The 22532-nt window shown below is 43.2% G+C and overlaps 1 protein-coding gene across 6 annotated transcripts in view; it reads left to right on the top strand.

Annotated features, from left to right (window-relative positions):
- SAMD11 (sterile alpha motif domain containing 11) overlaps window positions 1-22532 on the top strand; it is a 257130-nt gene that overhangs the window by 80316 nt on the left and 154282 nt on the right. For all 6 annotated transcript variants that reach the window (XM_082274532.1, XM_082274531.1, XM_082274534.1 and 3 more), the window contains exon 3: window positions 9926-10095. In XM_082274532.1, coding sequence (XP_082130658.1) covers window positions 9926-10095 — 170 coding nt within the window. The remainder of the gene's footprint in view (window positions 1-9925; window positions 10096-22532) is intronic.

Raw genomic sequence — 22532 nt, 5'->3', positions numbered from 1 at the left:
TGTGACTGTATACATGTAAATGTGAGTGTGGGAGTTCAAGCAGAACTCCAGTTAACAAAAAATCCTTGACCCTGGTCCTGCTGCTCTTCAATATGCACTCACCGGCCACTTTATTAGGTACACTGCTTGCCAACACAAGTTACTAATCAGCCAATCATATGGCAGCAACTGAATGCATTTAGGCATCTAGATGTGGTGAAGAGGACTTGCTGAAGTTTAAACCAAGCATCAGAATGGGGAAGAAAAGGGATTTAGGAGACTTTAAATTTGGCATGGTTGTGGTTCACACAGGTAAACCAAAATTGGACAATAGAAGATTGGAAAAATGTTGCCTGGTCTGATGAGTCTCGATTTCAGCTGCGATTTTCAGATGGTAGGGTCAGAATTCGGTGTAAACAACATGAAAGTATGGATCCATCCTGCCTTTCAGGACAGTTCAGGCTGGTGGTGGTGATGTAATGGTGTGAGGGATATTTTCTTGGCACACTTTGGGCCCCTTAGTACCAATCGAGCATAAATGAACTGCCACGGCCTACCTAAGTATTGTTGCTGACCATGTCCATCCCTTTATGACTACAGTGTCCCCATCTTCTGATGGCTCCTTCCAGCAGGATAATGCACCATGTCACAAAGCTCAAATCAAAATATTCCTGGTGATCCTGCCATGTATACAGGGTGACACTGCTATCCCTCCCTCCTAATTCTGCACTTGCATTATCATCCTGTCAAATTCGCATCCAGTATAGACTAAAAATGTTCATTTTACCACACATTATACAAGCACGGTCCACTGCTGTCAACATCAGGGAACTCTCCCTGAGAAATGCTTTGCTGCCATCACTGGAGTACATGCAGAGGGTCAAGAAATGACAGCAAAGAGGCTCTGGGAGAGGGGTGACATCAACTTTGGCCAAGTATAACTTTTAGCCTTTTACAATTTTTTTTTATTTTTTATTCAATATATACATGAAAGAATCTGCTTTGGATACACCTTTTACAAACATGAGCCATACAGACCCCGTTCAGACTGCGGCGACACGACTTGGTGGGGCGACCTGTGAACCGCGACCTCGGCGCAACTTGCACGGACTTAATATAATTGAAGTCAATGCAAGTCGCCTCCAGGTCGCCCCAAAGTAGTACAGGACCCTTTTTCCTTGTGTCGCTCCTATTAGAACAGGTCCTGTACTACTTAATGGCGAGCGACCCACCGTGACTTGTCAGGCGACCAAGTCGGCTGACAAGTCACGCTAGTGTGAATGGGGTCTTAAACAGAATAAGAAAAAATGCATAGGCAGAGGTTACCTGCTGTGAAAGATACTACCTGCGCCTGCGTGGGTTTCCTCTGGGTACTCCGGTTTCCTCCCACACTACAAAGACATACTGGTAGGCTATTGGATCCTCTCTAATGTAGCCCTACTATATGTATGAATGTGTTAGGGACCTTAGATTGTGAGGGCAGGGACTGATGTGACTGTACAATATAAATGTAAAGTGCTGAGAAAATTGACGGCGCTGTATTAATAAACAAATTAATAGATATGCATCAAAATTATCAGTAGATTTAAAGATATATGCAGCTTGCCTCTTTGTCCCCAAGTGGTAATTAACTATGGTGGGGAAACACATTTATAGTGAGATTTGCGGAGTCAAAGTGGACAAAAAGGTGGTTGATTTTTCACAAAAAGTCTTAATTTGTTTACAGATTCAGCATCTTATTTTGACATGAGGATTTCACTAATGCCTTGTACACACGCAACGATTGTTGGCCGTGAATTTTCGGCCAACGTCCGATCGGCCGATTCTCGGCTTGTTAGTATGATGTTTCCGACAACCGACTGCGACTTTTTTTTCGACCGAACAAAATCTGGTGTGCATGCTATAAAATTTTTGTTGGCTGTCAACAGAACGGCTGATTTTCCGTCAGTCAGTACAGATTTCGGCAGACAAAAATCTGATGAGCAAGACTGGGCATGCTCAGAGAAGAAAAAACACACGGAAAGTAAACCAGCACATGACATCACTTCTGAAGTTGGTTGTTGTTGGCCGAGAAAATTTGTGTGCAGTCTAGGCACATTCCAACCAACACAACAGCACTGGACAAAAGACGGCCGATCGGTCGGCCGATAATCTTTGCGTGTGTACGAGGCTTAAGGCTTCATTTATACATGTAGTTGAAAAGCGAGAGGGCTAAAATTGCACAGTTAAGCTGTGTTTTTGCTGCCCACTAACCGCCCCCTCTAAGCTGCAATAGGCAGCTGACCAGGGTGCTTACATGGCGTGGGCACGATGCTTTGTACAGCGACAAAGTTTACCCACCTTATAGCTAGAACACTACACACTGAAGCATATGGGAAAGCACCACAAATGCCCAGGAATGGTGAATTGTGGCACGTTTATTAGAAAAAATAGGGTTAAACTGCAAGTCTAAAAATGATCTGTCTATATGGCCATCTTTACTCAAGCAGCAAGAAAGAGCTTATGTCCCCTACAGATCTGTGGGAAGAGAGAAGCTGATAGTTAAAAGCCAATTAGTGCATTGAGAATTGTTAGTAATGAAGAAGTCAAGCCTGCTCATCAGACCACCCTTCAGCTGTGACAAGGATGCCGACAGCTTCCATTACTAGCCATTCCCCTGCTGCCTTCCAGTGTCATGGCATATAGAAACAAGTCAGGACCTGCCTGTTATACTAGATCTCTGCCTGCTTGGCTAGCATTAGGTAGAATAGATTTCACATTTGTGTCTGCCTCTTGGACATGTGTGCTTGTTTGTGTCACTGATTGTCCTAGGCAGCATTTATACTGGATGTGTGTGTAGTCACATACAGTTATCTAAAGTTCTGTGTTTGCCATTTACAATTGGCAAATCTGTGAGACCCCCAATAATAAAGTGTCATCATTTGTGCTGTGGCAATGCAAAGCAGACCCAACATTTGCCAGTAATGGCTGCATGCATGTTCACTTTAGGTTTTTTTGGTTGTTCCGTTAATAATGAGGGGAGGCTAGTATAAATTCATAAACAGCATTGAGGTCGAAATCAGTTTTTGCAGATGACACAAAATTGGGCAAGGCAATAACTGTACAGCATGAAGCAGATATCCTACAGAATGACCTGGACAAAATAACGGAGTGGGCTACGACTTGGCAAATGAGGTTTAATGTGGAAAAGTGTAAGGTTTTGCACTTGGGGACTAGAAACATAAAAGCACAATACACGTTAGGAGGGGAACCCTTGGGGGAATCAAAAATGGAGAAAGATCTGGGAGTCTTGGTTGATGATAGACTAGGCAACAGCATGCAATGTCAAGCGGCAGCTGCCAAAGCCAGCAGAGTATTATTCTGTCCAGTTCTGGTCGCCAGTCCTCAGGAGGGATGTGTTGGAGCTGGAGAGAGTCCAGAGAAGGGCAATTAAACTAATTAGGGGATAGGAGGACCTTAATTATGAAGACCGTCTGCAATTGCTTTATTTTTTCTCCCTGGAGAAGAGACCCCTGAGGGGGGACATGATAGCAATTTTTAAATATCTCAATGGGGATCTCAGCTTAGAAAAAAAGCTGTTCAGTCGAAGGGATTGCATGAGGACTCGAGGGCATACAATGCGATTAGAGGAGAAGCGTTTTAACCTCAGGCAACGTGGGGGGTTCTTTACTGTTAGGGCTACAAGATTGTGGAATTCTCTACCACAAAGGTGGTTTCTGCGGGAAGTATGGTGGCTTTCAAAAGACTACTAGATGTACATCTCAAGGATCAGAACATTCAGGGCTATGTGAGATGATTACAGCCATACACACCTACACAGGTTGAACTGGATGGACTGTTGTCTTTATTCAACCTCACCTACTATGTACTATAAATAGACTCCTGGCCATGGGACCAGCACTGGAAGAAACCTAGAGAAGCATTTTCTTCTGAAAAGGCTTTTTTTTTTCGGACTGTAGATACTCTTTATCCTTTACAGCACAGGTGTCAAACACAAGGCCTGCGGGCCGAATGCGGCCCCCCAGGCCATTTCATGTGGCCCTCGCACCTCTCCTGCAGCTGCAGGACCCCCCTTGTCTCTGCACTCACCCTGTCTCAGTAGTCGGCAGCAGAGAGGACAGAACTCCTTTGCCAGATCCTGTCTTTCTCTGTGCTGCTGCAGAAAGGCTGGTCTTTGACCACCCCCCCCTTTTTAGCAGTCTGCAGCAGAGAGGAGGGCAGAACTCCTCCTACAGATCCTACACCTCTCTGTACGGCCACATCACCACCTTGTCTCTGCCTCCCCTGGTCTCAGCATTCAGCAGACTCTGTTAGCTGACTCCAGCCCTCCTCTGGTCCTCCTCCAGACCTTGCAATTTCTTCTTCCCTGATCCCCCGCATCTTCTTCCTGGCAGTAGCACAAGGTAAGGGGGTGCATTGTGATGTAAGGAAGGGTGGGGGACTCTTGACTTCTGATGGTGGGGGGGGGTCTTGACATCTCATGTAAGGGGGCGTGGGGTGCTCTGGACATCTAATCTTACAGATATAACCGGCCCTTTGAGGGAAACCATAATGCTGATGCGGCCCACGATTAAATTGAGTTTGACACCCCCGCTTTACAGCATCACTTCCTTTAGATTTATGTAAATCTGTATAAGTAGTGGTGTTGAGACAACAAAAGGCATAGAATTAGAGTAGATTAACAATGTGACTTAAAGAGGTGATGCTTTTGCCAATTTTCTTTACTATTCAAAGAATACTAATAATAATCACACCCCATTCATACCAACACCTTTGAAATATTAAAAAAAAGCTTCATGCTGTAAAGAGATGCCATCTCTCTATGCTTGAATCAAAAGGTTCCTTTGACCATTGACATAAGACTGGCGGGTTGACTATGAGCTATTATCGCAAACTAACCAGTGTCACAAAGTTTGACATATAGCATAGAATAACTGAACAATAAGATCACAATATGACATTTTAGAGGTGTAAACCCCACTATTAGCCACACTAAACTGTTTTACTTTTGTATAATTCGATTTGGATAGCACATTCTCTCCATTGGCTTGAACTCTTCTGATTCAGGCTGATCAATTGAAATTGTACTGACCCTATCACAAACCCTGTGTATTGACTTGTAACGCTTGTATGCTTGGCAGTCGGTAGGCAGAGGAGTTGCAAATGTTAGGTCAAAGCCACATTGTTGCTGGATCCCAACTTTTAGGCTGGGCTCACACTGGTGTGAATTGGATGTGAGTTTTCCCCGCATCCAATTTGCATGTCAGGAAACTTTGGCTCTCAATGGAGCCGGTTCACACAGCTCGGGGACAGCTGCGGAGCGGTTAGCAGAAGGGTCCTGTGCATCTTCTGGTCTGTTTCAGGTCCTAATTCAGCCAAACATTTGGACCGCATTCAGACCTGAAACAGTGAACAGGGATGCAACCGACCCCCTGCTGCAAGCCGCACACAGTGTGAACCCAGCCTTAGAGCAGTCTGCTAGATTTTCAAAAGAATTGCCTATGCCTGTGGTAAGTTAATTGGCACCTCAATAAATTGGGCCTATAGTGTGCTTGTGTGACTATAATAGGGACTTTAGATTGTGAGATATATTGGGATCAGGATTGATATGGATTATTTTATATCTTGGCACTATATCAATTTGGGAAATAAATACAATTATTGGGAGGAAGACTTCATATTTTTTGTGTATATATATATATTTTTTTTTGCTATACTGCTTTATTCTCCATTTTCCAACCCGAGACATGTAGGAATCCTTATTAGAAGCTACCGTTTTATAAAATTCTGAAAAACCTCTCAGACTGAGGGCATTCTTTTCTCCTTCTACCAGCAGATTTGGCAGTGCAGGAGTTAACGTGAGCGGCGCTGCTTGTTATTTTTCCTTTCTCTGCTTCCGCACGCTCTTCACAGCTTGCTGCCGATGAGGGACGCGCAGCACTGGGATCAATTAAAGCCTGACGAGCCCTGACTGGGGAACCTTTCCATTTCAGCCCAACTCCAGATGTCACAGCTGGGGATGCAGCTGTTCTGACCTCCTCCTGCAGCCCAGGGAGGTAGAAGCTGAGGGGCTTCATAATGCGTGTGTGTGTGCGTGCACAACTGTATATAAAACACACACATGTACGTGCATGTTTACAAATGATTGTGCACAGGCTACATGGGCAATTTTAGATTTCTGAAATTTAAAAGAAAAATACCTTGCACAACAGTTTCCATTGTGTGCAACTGTAGTTGGAGCGTTGTAGCCCAAAAATCTCCCAACTGTGCCATCAAAAACTGCTTGCAGGTTGATCTCTATTTTGTGTACATGTGCGTGTATGAATGCATGCACCAAAGTAATACTGGCATGAGAGTCTGCCATCAGATATAGCTGTGTGGATTGAGTATTAGCAGGATTTAACATAATAAAAATGAATTTAGGTAGGTCAGCCTGAGTATAAAATGAAAAATACAGCGAGGATTGAAGACCAAGCAAAAGTATTGATGGTTTGTGGCAATCAATAATAACAAATCAGCTTTTAGTTTACAGTCATTAGATCTGTGAAAGATGAATTCTGATTTGTCGCTGCAGCACCTTTGTCTTCTCCTACATCGATTTAAAGTGCAAAATTTATACTGCTTGTCTGAGCTGTCGGACAAAAGAGGGCAGAGGACTTAAGTTACCCTCTACAAAGCTCTGTGGGAGATGACTATTAGGGAAGAGACCCCCAACCCAACCCCCCCCCTCCCACACACACACCTATCTCACAGGAACAAAGCTGAGGCTGTAAAGCAGCTAGAGATCCCTCCCCTGTCACCATTTTTCTCTTACGTCCTCCGACAGTCGCCGCCTCCTCTAAGTCATCACTGTTGGGTATTGTCTTCCCATCCGCAGGAATAGCTAGTCTTGGTGTCAGGAAAACTTGTCAGAAGTGATTCATGCAGATAGCAGAGAAGTGGGGCAACAGACAGAAATAACATTCAGTGCTCTGAATCGAGACACGTACGCACTTTGGAGGGATATGTTTTGCTTTTATTCCATGTATGAGGTTTACAACCACTTTAATGCCATGCCATACAACATAGTCCTTTCTGGCAGGGCAGGATATATGGCTTATCTTTAAAGCCCCTGGCAGAAGGTGCCATCTGGCTGCAGTGCATCTGCAGAGGTCTTCTTCATTCTGGACCTTCATCCTTAAACGCAAGGGAGACTAAACGCCAGTACCTCTCTGTACAGCGCTCAGCCACAGCCTGCCATAGACTTTGACAGGCTATACGCTGCACCTATGTCTCCTGCTGAGATGAACACGCTGATCTGAGACGGCCCCATATGAAGGGGCCTAACTCTTGCAGGGACTGTCTTTCCCCTGATTTGTGATTGGACAGTAAAGAAGCAGCATGATGTAGAGCTCACTCTGTCACTGCTTCCATCTCCAACCTGGATGTACCTTGTTAGCAAATGAGCACTGCAGCTATTTACTTACCTTTGTTCCAAAGCTACAAACTCCTCTTCCGATGAAAATCTATTTAGTGCTAGCCTAGCCTGGTCACTGAATCCCCACATTCTTTAGTGGGCCATGTACTAAGTACATAGTGTGCTTGCAAAAAGTCACATGGGCTGTAAAAAATTATGTAGGCCACAACTCTGCAACTAGGATGAGTGGGGGGGGTTGTCTAGTTTAGCTTGGGTTTTGGGGTGGCGTAAATCTGAGAATTCTAGATGGTTAACAGCAACAAGTAATATCAGCCAGTAAGTGTTCACTGAGAAGCACAGTATCTGCATATTTCTTTCATCAACTCCAAAAGATTTTTTTTTCTTTTTGTGATAATTTTAGGATACTGGGTGAAGCATACATACCATTCTTTCTTTGTCTCTGTTACCAATTGTACATACAGAACCCATGGTAATTATTCTAGATATAGTCTAATATTCTATGTTGACCGGCATAGAGCAGTGTCAGGCTAATTCGCCATCAGCAGTGCAGTATATGGAGACTATGGCTTCTATGGAGTAGGGCTTATGGGTTAACAGTATGGTACAACCAACCATAGATAGCATGGTGAAATGAGCTAAAATAAAAAGTCCCTTCCTTCATCAAAGCGCAGTAGAACCTTCCACAAAGAGCTGGTATTTGTTTGTCTATTCCCACTATTCTAGAATAAGGTATAATCCCTTTTTTTGTGATGGAATTAAAATATACCAATCGGTTTAAGAAGACTCTAAGTTGGTCACACTGAGTGGCTTTGGACTTGTTTTAGTCCCCCCTAACCTGTCTGGTAATACTGTTCAGGAAATATTGCAGTATGAAAGTCAATTTATTTATTTCATTGAGGCCACCCTTTGTATGTTTTCCTTTGTGGTTATAGCTGGGACTACAGCTTCTTGCCTCATCAGTTTGCGTTGTGCAACCTACCTCTTATACACCAGTAGTTGAAGACATGGCTGCAATAGGCCTTGATAAGGGGTTGATGGAACCAGGGACCACACTAGGCAGCATATTCCCAGACTGAGGTTACAAACCATAAAGATCAGAGCTACAAAGATACAGAACTCGCTTGAGGACAGGCAGAAATTTCCCTGACAGTCAGTCTTGGTGAGATATCTGGCCACCTATGACTGAACAGGTATGCTAAGGTAAGGTATTTAGGCTCCTTATAGCGCTTTTCCACTGCTGGTACCGCATGGTATGGTGTAGGAACGGTTCGGTACGGTACTGCGGCGCTTTTCCACTGCATGGAACCGAACGGTACGGCTCTCAAAAACAGTACCACCTCGATTGTGGTTCCAAGAGGTATCGTACCCGGTACCATATCCCACAATCCTTTGCATGCAGTCACTACTAGACACTGATTGGTTAGAGAATCCCACCCACCCTGTTGTTATCCCACCCACTTAACTTTAGTACTACTTTAGTGGAAAAGCAAACCATACCGTACCGAACTGTTCCAAAACCGTACCATGCGGTACCAGCAGTGGAAAAGCAAACCGGGCCAAGCAAGGCCGAGTAGAGCCGAGCCGGTACTTGCAGTGGAAAAGTGCCATTAGCAACACTATTGTTTCCCAGTCTTGCTGTTAAATGAAATTAACAAGAAATATTGGTTACATTTTAGATTCAGACACTCTAAATTGCTTTCTGATAGTAGGGTTGTCATATATATATTATATTATCTGTGACTTTTTTAAGGCTAAAGGTCATAAGGGAATTTTAGCATCTGGGAAATCGCGTCTCCTTTCGTACAGATAGTCTGCTTCCCTCCCAGTGTTAGAGCCAAATGCCTGCATATCCTTTCTTGTTATTAATCACGAGTCCCGAGATGTAGCCTGAATACTGCTAACTGCCCCAAAGCACCTTAATGGCCATAAAGAGTGTTTATGATCCAGTCGCTATCTTTTCTCTCTGACGCACATTCAATCACAATGAATCCTTTGCCGTGTCCTCTCGGAGTAGACGTGTTGGTGTTTTTTTTTTTTTTCTTCCTCTGTGTCTAGCGAGCTAAACCTCGTCATTATTTTCTGGCTATGATTAGTTTATAGATTGCCAAGTTGCATTACGCAGTGAGGACGGGTGAGCGAGAATAGATATCTGCGGCGCTAGCTAGTGCTATCACACACTGATACGATATGTAGAAATGTTCCTTTTCACAATATGCCAAAACTGCCTGACCTCTTATCCAAAGTTTCCAGGTTCTCACTCTTTGGTATTAGCTGTGTTATGACAAAAGTGGGAAATGTGTGATTGTGGGGAGTCTTTTTGTCTGTCTACCCCAATGTTCATCATAGCACAGTATGCCAAGAACGCCGCAAAGCACTGGGTGTAGCTAAAATGGTCATATAACATATATTCCCAATGTAAAACGAAGCACTTTATATCATTTTAATTTATAATGCACTTTTGTGTTTGTTTTTGTTTTTTGACAAAGGAGCTTTTCTGGAAAATGTCACCTTTTTCCCCTTTTATTTCAGAATCGGGGTCGTCTGGCAGAGAAAAGAACCATCCCGCTTCCTCCTAGTCGAATACCTAAAAAGGAGCCCTGTTCTATTTTTTCCACGGGTGAGGAGAGCCCTAAGGGGAATGGAGAGATCCAGACTGTAAAGCTGGAAGAAGATCTGCACATCAGTATCATGAAAAGAAGGTACATGTCCTAACGAGATACTGCATTTAAGAAGCTCCCTGTGCCCCTGGGGTAGAGGCTTTGAACAGACATCATGTGTGGGCTCATTTTGGCTGATCCCTCCCTCACGCTGGCAACATTTTCATGGAAACAGGATCTGTTCATGCCTCTCGGACAGCACCTGCTGCTATCACTGATCCCATCACAGTGTGAGACAGGGCAGCGCAGCTCTGCTAATCTTGTAGAATTTTGAGGGCGGGAGGATTTCTGCTTCACACACACAAAGTCTCTTTGACAGTTGCCATATTGTAACCATGTTATGTGAATTCCAGGGAAGTCCATAGCTTGGTGTAAAGAACCCATAAGCCTCAAATATAAGCTAGTTTATATGAAAGAGGCATGTATAACATTCATGGATCTATAGGTAAAAGATAAAAGCTGAACTCCAGTCTTCCCTTTAGTCTTGCACAATTATACAGGCTCTTCTGCTCTACTGAAATGGTGTACTCTGGTTTCTATGCACACTTTTGTCTTCTCACAGTGTGCATTGGACGCCCCAGGAAATCAGATAGCACCTGCTTTATTTCTTGGCTAGAGAACATCCAGCGTCATCTAGCGCTTTCCTCCACCATGTAACTGTTCCCAATCCATCCCTTTTATTCACTGGATTTCAGCTCTTTAAATCATGGATGTTCAGCAACGTATGTGGATTTTACCCAGGGCTCTCTGCATGCAAATGCAGCCTGCCTTGGAAAACCACTCCTCCAGACTGACATCCATCAAGGCATTTTGGTTTTTTTAAAACTCCTCCCAGAAGCCGACTTGCATCTGAGCCAATGGCTCTTAAGAGGAGTACTGAGGTAGAGTGCTGTGAGGTTTTAATGAAGCTATGTATAGCATCCTGCTAGCTCCTCTCACCAGCCATGACCTATCTGCATTGCCCAGTGAAGTACAGAGACATGGTGGAGATGTATCTCGGTCTAAAAAAAAAATAAAAATCAATTTACATATTGAAGAAGGGGAAAAGTGGGCACCAGGCAAGGCAATGTATTTGCAGAATAAACATCAGAATTAAAGGAAAAGTATGGCTAAAACTTTTTGGGCCCTACCTCTCCTACTGATTGTTCTGCACTCCTTTGACCCGGTTTCATTGACGTCATTCATTAATAAAAGTGATCAAAAAATAAAAAGACAGTGTAAAAATAAAAACTCTAAATGTGCATAATTTCGGCACCTAATATCGGCTATTGGCCTGAAGGGTGGCCGGAAAATTGGTATTGACCCTGAAAAAATTATATCGGTCAATCCCTAATTTCTATGCATGCAGATTTACCCACCCTGGAATGGATGTTATGAAAAAAAAATGAGTTTTGTACAACTGCATAACAAAAGTTACACATAGTATTTATCGTCTTTGAAGTATTCTTTTAAGGACTCCTAATTCCATGGGCATTGAGCATGAGGGTTTTAACCCTTTCTGGGGGATTCTAAAATCTTTCCAGGCCAGCTAGATCTAATCCTACCAATGTGTTGGTCTGTCTCGGGGCTTCCTCCAAGTTCAACGTGCCTGGTTCAGCTCCAGGGAAAGCTCCCAGGGGCCATTCATGTAGAATGTTACTGTACAGTGAAAAATCCGGCGCGTTTCAGTAATAGTGGGGATCAGTAGAAACCAGTTTGCTATTAAACCTGAGCTGAGCTCAAAGAATGAGCTGACAACTGGTTAGGTGGTACAAGCTCAGTTAAAGAATATGTTACCCCAGCATTTCATATTCCTGGTATGTGTATGTTGTGCTATGTACTTGTGTGAAAACGTATTATGTTCTCTTTGTATTGCTTACTTTGTGTGAAATACCTGGTGATCCTGCAAGCATTTCTTTGTCAAACTCACCACGCTTGGAGAGCACATCCATGCCAGCATGCTCAGTTTTCTGACTGCAATGGAAGCACAGCCTGGCTGTCCTCCAATGATCAGACTTGTTCTGATGTCCCCCTGCACAGCCATTGGAGAGGAGGGGGTTGAGAAACAGGTTCTGATGTCCCCCTGCACAGCCATTGGAGAGGAGCGGGTTGAGAAACAGCAGTACACTGGTCTTCAAACCCGTTATGAAGCTTAGAACAGAGGTCATTTGATCACTCACTTAAAAAAGAAAAGAAAAAGACGGTATTTTTAAGGCTTGAAGCACAAACACATGTTTTCTCTTTCATTTCTATTTTAAACTGAATGGATTGTTTTACAAGGAAAGAGGACACATATACTTTATTGGGCATTGTCCAAAGGCATTTTTTTTATTTATTTTAGTTTTGGATAAAGTGGTGAGGGTTAAACCCCTGTCATTTTTTTTGTTACTGTTTGTGTCCCCTCTAAGTAAATTCACCTAGCAGGGTATTTGTACTAATCCCCACCATCGTCTGGGCCCTACAGTGAGGGAGAAACCTTTATTTCAGGTTGCCACCAGAATACCAGATGTGACATCTTCCAATGGGGACACTTGCTCCTTTAACGACTGTCTTAGTGGGCATTTTTTTTTTATTTTGGAGAGTTTTTTTTTTTTTTTTTGTCTACGGGACAGAAAGTGAAAGGAAATTGTGACAGAGATAGAAAAATATATATTGGCGGGTTGTCACTAATCCCTTCTCTAGCCAAAAATAAAAGTTTGGTTATACTTTAAATCTGAACTCAAGTCAGAAAGCTTTGTGCATTTTTAGAAAGTTAATTTTAGCAAATATAGTATTCATTGTTAATTTAAGGATGCAGCAACTGAAAAAAAAACTCCTTCTATCCTTCGTAATAGGGGCATTGTGTCCCCAATTTCCTGTGTGTTTGACTGGTGCCCACTTTACCTACTGCATCCCTGGGCTACTGGTCACTAAACAACTAAACTTTAGCTCTGTTTTACCAGCTGCAATGTAATTCTATTTCCACTGGCTGTAGTGTGAGGACTCCTGGTCTGTCCCACCCACTAACACTGCCACAATTCCACCCACATTCACACCCATTAATAGCTTCAATCACCATTAATGATGGGAATTGTAGTAGAGATTCTGTACAGTGAGAGGAAGTGCCATAAAAAGTTCATTGATTCCTCTTCTGGTTGTCTGGCCATAGCTGTGGTTTCTCTTTAACATTGATGATGTCACCGACTTTTCAAAGGTACTCTACTCAAGATTGATGTAAGATAAGAAAAACAGGTTTTAATATACATAAGGGCAGGTGTAATGGTCTAAATTAAAAACTATCCCGGAGTTCAGTCTAAACTTTACAGGGGAGCACAATAGATTCATACTGCAGAGCCCCTGACCACTATACTGGTTTATTATAACACTGTGCTCTATGCATTGGTTGTAGATTTACAACATGGTGGTAGCCATTTTAAACATTTAAAAGACCTACTACAAGATGCCCGGAGTTAACTTTATTTATCCCCTTGCATGTGTCCCTCTGAAATTAGTTTTACTTTGTTAATAGCAGCCTGACTTAAGGGCTAAGCACTGCCAATTGATGTTACCCTGTCCAGTGAGAATGGCCTTATTGGCTACATGTCACTACATAGGGGAATGGCCTTACCCCAGAGTCAGGAAGACACACAGGTGCTGATTTACTAAAACTGGAGAGTGCAGCTCTGAATAGAAACAATCAGCTTCCAGGTTTTCTTTTTGTCAAAGCTTAAGGGTCGTTTCACACAAGCGGTGCGCCCGACGGACTCCGTTTTGCTCAGCGGGGATAGATCTGAAGATCCCCGCTGAGAAGGCGGATGACAGCTCCGTCTCTGCTTACTTTGCGGAGACAGAGATGTCAGAGCTCCGCTCTCCTCAATGAAAGATCAGATGAGAACGGGCAGCCTGTTCGTTTTCATCCGATCCAACATGATCCTCCAGACAAATGAAAAATAGGGTTTTCATCTGTCTGGATTTCACGGACAGGATCGGATCGGAGAGCAGCGGGTGTCAGCGGACATGTCTCCGCTGACATCCACTGCCTCATAGAGGTACATGAAGCATCCGATCAGGCCCACTTGAAAAACTGACAGGCAGGCCTGATCGGAAAGCCCGTGTGAAAAGGGCCTAACCGAACAAGCGGCAGTTAGAAGCTGATTGGCTACCATTCACAGCTGCTCAAGATTTTGCACTCTCTAGTTTTAGTAAATCAACCCAACAGAGGAGCGTGGTAATGGCGACATAGGCATCTTATCTAGTTTTCTCTTAGGCAGGACTTTAAAAAAGTCTAAATAGTGTGACAGGTTTATTTTAATGTTTATAGCTGAGCCCCGTCTGAATGCATTAGGAGTATGAGAAAAATAATGGCACTTTCATCCAGTCTATTTCCTAATTACCTGTGAATTTATTGTTATTACTGTGCATCCCAGGCCTAGTCTTGTTCGTCTCCTCTGTCTCATGTTTCTTTATTCTGGATACAGCCTAGTTGTCTTCCGCATAACAGTGATGACCCCAGAGATTTATTGAACAATGATCGGGGCACAATTCTCCCTGGCGCCAGCCAGATGATTCACACTTCACACAGGGTTATGACGGCAAGGCTGCTGGACACTTTGACATACACCTGAGAGCTTAAGGACGTGTGACTGCAAGGGTTAGGAGATTTACACGTTAGTGTGAAAAGAACATTTTAATCTTAAAATAAAAAAGGCAAGACAGCAAATACAATTTTTGTTCTAAATGCTAGATGTTCAAACCAGTGTCTCCTCACTCATCATTGATCTTTTAGGTTTTAAAAGCATGCACATTACAGATCCGAGACACTGCGACTGTGATTGGATGACTCGTTCCCATTATTCTGTGCTAATTTTATCTTCAGTACAGGGACTGATTCCTGGAAACTGTTGAAAAAGTTGAATGTCATCCATTGCAACCAGTTGACCTGTTGTAATTTGAATGATGAGATCTTATTGGTTGTTGTGTGCAAGAATTGCATTTTTGCCTCGGTTTTCATAAATTTGGTAGATTAGGTACGTAAAAAGCACTTACTTTACGCACAGCTGATATTTTAAAATGTTTTACTTTTTCTTGAAAGTGATTCTTGGACAGGAAACTCCACACATATTTTTTTTCTTTATAAAGTATGGACATGGCAGAGATATCAACCAACCGCTGATTCTACAATGCCAGCCAGGGCCCTTTTGGTCTCTGAACTTTTTGGTGCCCATCTGTGGACTGCTCCATCCATTTAGGTGTTCCTACAGAGTGTCCACTAGGGGGTTGGTGACCCCAGGAATTTGGTATCCCCAGCTCTTTTGGGGAATCTTTATAGGGATATATGAAGTAAGCAGACCAATAGGACCAAGGGTAGGAGGTAGACCCCCCATGGGCAGCCAAAAATGCAGAGGAACTAAAAAAAAAATTAAGTTTTGGTTAGATTTCAACTTTAATATTTCAAGGTCATAGGTTAATCATCCTAAAGTAATTTTTTTAGTTTCTGCAAATCTCCACAGTAAAGATTTATATTCTCGCCTTGCATCATTCAGCTTATGATAATTCACCCTTATTAAAATTGTTATCAAGAAATATTAACCCTTTTTCTGAAAGTCGTGTCCCCCCTGTGCTATCTCCCCAGTTAAATTTGTTAAATGGTGAATTGGCCGAGTCGTGAAAACCCAGTAATTAAATCACATCAAAGTCACTTGAAACTAAATAGAAAAAAAAATTTAATTGAGTTCACTGTTATGATTTCAAATTTGCATGAGATTTCACCTCGTGAGACTCGACTGTAATTTAATTGCTTCCCAGCCAAATCTCCTTTTATTAAATCTTGCCATTAGTATAGTTGCTGGTTATCTCAGACTGCACTGCCCCCACCATTCCTCCCACCTTCCCTCAATCTACCCGCAAAATGAGTTGCAGTTATGTCTGGCTAGGAATTTGCAGTTGGCTATTTGTCCCAGCAAATTATCTCTTTGGCTTTTCTCTGTGAATTCCCATTGAATTCTGTGGACTCACTATCACTGAGCGTAGTTTTATACTGCTCAGAGGAGAGATATTCACCCTGTATCGATGCCAAACAGGGAAATGTAGGGAAGATTACAGGTGTCCAGAATCCCTTCTAGGCCAAATGCATTCATTGAAAGATATCCAGTAAAGATCAGTCATATTTGCCCCACAACCATTTATTTTACTCTATTCATTTGACAGCATATCTTGCAGTGTCTTACAGAGAATGTTGAGCCATTCACATCCCTCCCTGCCCCAAAGGAGCTTGTAGTCTAAGGTCCCTATTAAAGGAAGGGTCCTTTCACACAGGCTTTCCGTCCGGCGGACTCTGCTGATCCGTCTGTATAGATCTGCTGATCCCCCTGAGCAGGCGGATGACAGGTCGGTCTCCTCTCACTGTGCATAGACGGACCTGTCAGATCCCCGCTCTCCTCTTTGGGGAGATTGGATGAAAAATGGACCGCCTGTCCGTTTTCATCCGATCTCCTCTGATCCTCCAGATGGATGGAAAATAGGGTTACTCACTGTCTGGATTTCACGGACAGGATCGGATGGAATAGCAGCGGGTGTCAGCCGACATGTCACCGCTGACATCCGCTTCCCCATGTCAGCGGTGACATGTCGGCTGTCATCCGCTTCCCCATGGGCTGCATGGAACATCCAATCAGGTCCACTGGAAAAACAGGCAGAAAGCCCGTGTGAAAGGGGCCTAAGTTCTAAGTTCATTCACAGGTGTCTTTGACCTGCATGTGATGTCCCTCTGAGATACATTTCATGCTCCTTTTAAAGCTGAACTTTAGGGTTGTAAAAAAATGATTCTTGCAGTGGAACCCACCTGCACTGCAAGGATTTTATGCTTGTTATGTCTAGGGTTAGAGGAATGAGGTTTAATACTTACCTTATTCCTTCCTCTGGCACTCTTCTATTCTGTCCGATGCTCAGGGAAAAAAAAGGGCCAGCAAAGCATGATCCAGTTTGCTCCAGCAGGGGAAAATATCCTTTCCTGATCCCCCAAGAGGCACACTTGTAAGACTTGTCCCACAACTTGGGACTGCAAAAGCCCTACTACATGATTTCCAATGAGTACCGTTTATATCTGTGCAACTTCAAGTTGCAACGACTTGAAAGTAGTCTCTGCACTATTTTGGTCCGACTTTAATGCGTTTTGAGGTCCATAGACCTCAAGATTACACAGGCATTGCTTAAGTCCAGTCAAAATTGCAGTAAAATCGCGCAACTTTTAGGTCGCACAAGTGTGAAAGGGGCCTTAAAGCAATCTACGGAGCTGAACATAACCAGCTCTTGAGGGAATCTATTCCACATTTTCACAGCTCTTGCTATGAAGAAGCCTAGGGGACTACCCCTCAAGCCTCCCCCCCCCCAGCAGAACACACTAATCAGTGCCATTGTCTGCAAGCACCGATCAGATGCTGGTTTTCCAGCATGCCCTTTCAATATGTGTTTGATAGACCAGATTCTGTCGTCCAGGCTGCTGTACATTTCCACCGAATGTCAGCCAATTTATGTTGAACAGGCCAAAGCCGACTGATATTCAGCCCATGTGTACCAGCTTTAAATCTGTAGGAACCGGTGATTTTAAAAACACTAAGGCTAGCATAAAACCATGTTAACAATCTTGCGGAGATGTAAGCCTAGGAATATTGTCATGAATGAGAAGATAATATTTTGGAATGGCTGGTCCTCCGTTTTAGTGGGGATCATACAACCAAGAAACTAGGCCATGTAACAGCACTGATTGGAAATTGAAGCAGCATTTTCTCCAATAAAGTTATTTCAGCTTTTCTATTACTTTTTAGAGGCCCGTTTTAGCAAGTCTGATAACACAGTCTTAGTTATGAGTATTGGTCCACATTTAGTAAAAAGTTTTTTGTGATATCCCAATACTTGTGTACACACTCCAAACCTGTGAGATCACTAGAATCTCAATTTACTAAGAACGAGTGACATCCTAAAGACATCTGCCAATGTTCTTTGAAATATTGGTTCAACTCATTCTAGGTGACAGGAGCATTTTAAGGGCAGTGTTTTCATCTGACTTCAAAGACTTGCCTATCGGTGGATTAAAGTTGCTCAGCCCATGTTTCAGCTACTTGTGAAGCAATGTAGTAACTGCCTCTGGGGTTGAAGCTTGGCAGTCAGCAGCGCACAATGCAAGACCACACATTGTGATAGTTATCAAGTAAATTGTTCTTGTTGGGTGGATGCAGTGATTCAGAATCCTCTAACAAGGCTGGCTTTAATGTTGCTGTCACAGAGTGCGGGTATCTTAATTTTTTTACGGTTTCTCATGGAGTAGTAATAAACGATTGCAGTATTTGCATTTTTAAAAAAGTGCAATCAGTTTTGTTAAAATTTGTTGCAACTTTTCCATAGAGTAGAGAAGGTCACTGTAATGATTTTGTCCCAGTATATCAGCACATGCTTGTGGAAATAAATATTAAATTGCCCTACGCAAAGTTCTGATGCTTGAATAACAGGACGTCTAAGGCATAAATAAGTAAAAAAGGGATTTTTTGTTTCTCATGGTATGTCAATGGAAAACCTATATTTCTTTGTCTAATAAATTTAGGCCTCTTTGCGCTGGTATGTTTCCTGCACTGTTGGGATGCCTGCATCCTGTGTCTCCATGACAACCATACAAATCTCCTTGGAGAAATTCTGATGTCATAACCGTAAGAGTAATGAGGTCGCTAGAAAGCACATATCATATATAGTGAATAACGTGTAACATGGGGCACAGCTTGATACATGACGGGTGTCCTCAGCAGTATTACAGGCTCCGCAGATGCTTCTGTCATTATCAGACCTTGTACGTTAGGCCACTAGGAATTGGACCACATGGACAGATAAAGACAATAAAATAAATTGTAAGGTTTATTGCTCTTTATGGGAAGCACTTAAAAAAAAAAGAAAAAACAGTTTTTTTTTTTTTTCAGCCAAGTATAATGATCACTGCTACCTGTGCCTCCAGTCCATTGTTTCATCAGTTTATCCCATGCTACAGAGCTGTGTAAGTTCATGTGACACTTTATTTTCTAAGGTTACAAACATTTTTTTAGCAAACGTAGCCCTGACCTTTGACACATTATTTTTAGTTGTAGATAGACTGGTGCATGGACTAGAATATAAGCCAGGTTTTTATTGATGTACCTTTTTGGAGAGTTACGTTCCCTTCTTGCAAAAAAAAAAAAACAAATACCAGTGCCTCACCACCGGTCAGTAAAGGGCGGTACACACGTACAGATTGTCGGCCGTAAATATTCGGCCAATGGCCGATTGTCGGCTTGTTAGTATGATGCTTCCGACAACCGACTGCGACTTTTCGGCCGAACAAAATCTGGTGTGCAGGCTATAAAATTTTTGTAGGCCAACATAGAACGGCCGATTGTTCACCAGTCAGTACAGATTTCGGCCGACAAAAAGCAGATGAGCAAGACTGGGCATGCTCAGAGAAGAAAAAACACACGGAAAGTTAACCATCACATGACATCACTTCTGCAGTCGGCTGTTGTTGGCCGACAAAATTCGTGTGCAGTCTTTAGCACTTTTCAACCTACACGACAGCACCGGACAAAAGACGGCCGAACGGTCGGCCGACAATTGGTGCGTGTGTACGGGGCTTCAGACCATCCAACAATTTGGTGGACTAAAGCTGGCCATATAGTAATCTATATGAATTGTTTTTTCTACCAGCAGGTTGAATGGAGAAAAAGAAAAAAATTGACCCGATTCCCCAACCTACACATTCAATGTGGATGGGGGAATCACTCCCGCTGTGATACTGTATTTTTACAGTAAGGAGCCTTCCCCGTCATCAGAATGTTGCCAACTATAGTTGGCGGCACTATGTGTAGCTGCCTTAAGATGCTCAGATGCTTGTGGTGTCTGCAGGGCACCTCTGCTAGGCTTCATATCAATCTCTGTGTCCCTTTTGGAGCATTTTGTATTCTAGGCCCAGGCTGTACATTGGGCCTTGACATGTAAGAAGATTAAGCCTTGGTCCATGTGGTAATATAACTGTCAATAAGCAGAAATTTAGGAAGCAATAGAGGGCATAGTGCCAGGAAATGGTGGGGTTTAATATATAACTACATGTAAAAGTGGTACATTTGTAAGCGTAAGGAATGGTTAAAAACACCCCTGTCAGTTTTTTCTTGCCATCTATGTCTGATTAAGCAATGGTGTATTTTGGTTTTGTGCTGCCCTAGGCAAGACTAAAATTGGGCGCCCCTCCTTTCCGACTCCTATGTAAATTTGCCCCACTCCTTCCTAAATTGAAGGAGTCCAAGTCCCAGCATGAACCCCTGAGATCTCACGAGGGATGGGGGGTAAGAGAGGGTGGGAGAGAGAGAGAAGGGGGTGGATGAGGGAGGGAGAGAGAGGGGGGATGAGAGAGAGAGAGAGAGGGGGGTGGGGGAATGAGGGAGGGAGTGAGGGAGAGGGGGGGAGAGAAAGTGAGGGGGGGTGAGAGAGGGGGTTGTGTGAGAGAGGTGAGACAAAGGAGGGCTGAGAGAGAGAGGAGGGGGGTGGGAGAGAGAGGTGGGAGAGGAGGCTTGCGCAACCAGTGGCCAAAAGAGTCTCAGGTGGAGGGGGGTGGCTTTTTTGCTGCCCCCTTACAAAGTGCCGCCCTAGGCCTCAGCCTTGTTGGCCTGGGCCAAAATACAGCACTGTGATTAAGGAGATATGTCTTCACTTTCCATGCAAAAAAATGCCTCTCAAGCCAGCCAGAAATGATGTAACCTGATAAGTTCCTGTGCCCTCTGCCCCTGCTGACTCATATTAGTTAGCATTGTTCCCAGCTATCACTGTGGACTGCAGAAAATATCTCTCTGATGTTGTGGAGAAGAGGGGAGGTGTTCTGTAGACCTAATACACTTCTATCTCCTAACGTTGTTCCTCTATAGATATAGTATGGTGAGAAAATGTGATCACCTAAGCCTAAAGAATGAAAATTAAGGCTGTGCATGAAATATTTTTTTTCTTTCATCCAGCAGACCGAGCCAAAAAAAAATAACAGATCCTGCCCCCCCCACCCCCCCCATGCACATGCGATGTGGATAGAGGAATCCCCTGTCCTGCTGTACCATTGTATAGTGACAGCTGGACACTATACTCTCTGAATACTATGATCAGCGGCAGCAGATTGGCTCTAAGTTTCTGATCGACAATTTTTACAACATTCGGATTCCACAGAGGTCGATCATTTGATTGACATCTGTTGAGCAGGAATAGCCATAGATGGATTGAACTATGGCTGGTCCTTGCTGAACCAGACAAATTTCAATCCATCTGTATGGCCAGCCTAATGCAAATACCACATGTAAGAACTGGTAAGATGTAGTAAGTCATTTTTTTCCCTAGGGTGTAGATATACATTTTATTTTTATCACGTGACATACGCAGCATCCTTCTACAAATAAAGTCTTTGTAGTCTTCCTAATCATTTTGTAGGCTTAGCCATTGCCAAGATTATCAACTTAGTAAGAACATGCACACAATGCAAGCAACCATTTAGAGTACTGAAATAATATCTAGCCTCTTCAGGCACTAGGGACTAGGGACATTATTGAGGCATATGGCACATTGTACCTCACTTCTTAGTGATGCTACTAGATCTTATCCAGTTAAATGCCTGGGTCCTTTTCAGGGAACAAAATGCTGCCTTTCTGAGTAATTATTCAGAAGATGAATGATGTTGACACGTTAGCATGGTAGGGCTGCCTTTTTATGCTAATGGAAAAAATGATTTTATATAGATTAATGTCCTGTGATGCTAGTGTCACACAAGGTACACCAGCAGCTCTTTGAGAGTCGAAGACATCCTAAGATTATGTTGAAGTCTGAATGCTTGTGCTAACGACTGACACTGGGTATCACAGTAACATGGACACTGGCTAGCCTTTTGGTCTGGGCCACTGCCAACATGTCATTCGATCTCCGTCTTCCCTGCCAGACAGAACAGATGGCCTTTACTAGAGCTACAGCCACATCTGCCCCCTTCTCTTTAACCTTTTGCTGTTCCTCTCTTTAGTCCCACCCTGCATTAATATGATCTGCCCGAGCTGAAGCTTCAAGTGTCTGAGCTGCCACTTTGCTGCCTCTTGAAACATAAAGGGAACCGAGGAATAGCTAAACCAATTAAAGAAGCTAGAGGTTGACATCTTAGCTATGCACTTCATGTATGGGGGAAATGTCTGCAATTCAGACACCATTTTATCCCTTACATCTCTTGGATGAACCAACAGCTGACCAAAAGTTTTGCCTTTCAATCATGTAAGCCTCCTATAGACATTCGATCAACTTCATCAGATCCAGTCAGTTACAATTGGATAGTGAAGGGATTGTAGGTTTGTTAGTGTTGTTGACCTTGCCAGACACCCCCTGGCTGAACTTTCTGAAGAAGATCATTTATTTTCCCGGGTTAGACTTGCTCCATTTTTCATTACTTTTTTTTTTTCTCCTGAGATCATGGGGCAACAGGTGGAGGATGTATA

Source organism: Pelophylax lessonae (genome assembly GCF_965119305.1).
Source record: "Pelophylax lessonae genome assembly, chromosome: 12".
NCBI classification, from domain to species: Eukaryota; Metazoa; Chordata; class Amphibia; order Anura; family Ranidae; genus Pelophylax; species Pelophylax lessonae.
The sequence above is the reverse complement of the archived record's forward strand: the minus strand, read 5'-3'. Positions and strand labels throughout refer to the sequence as shown.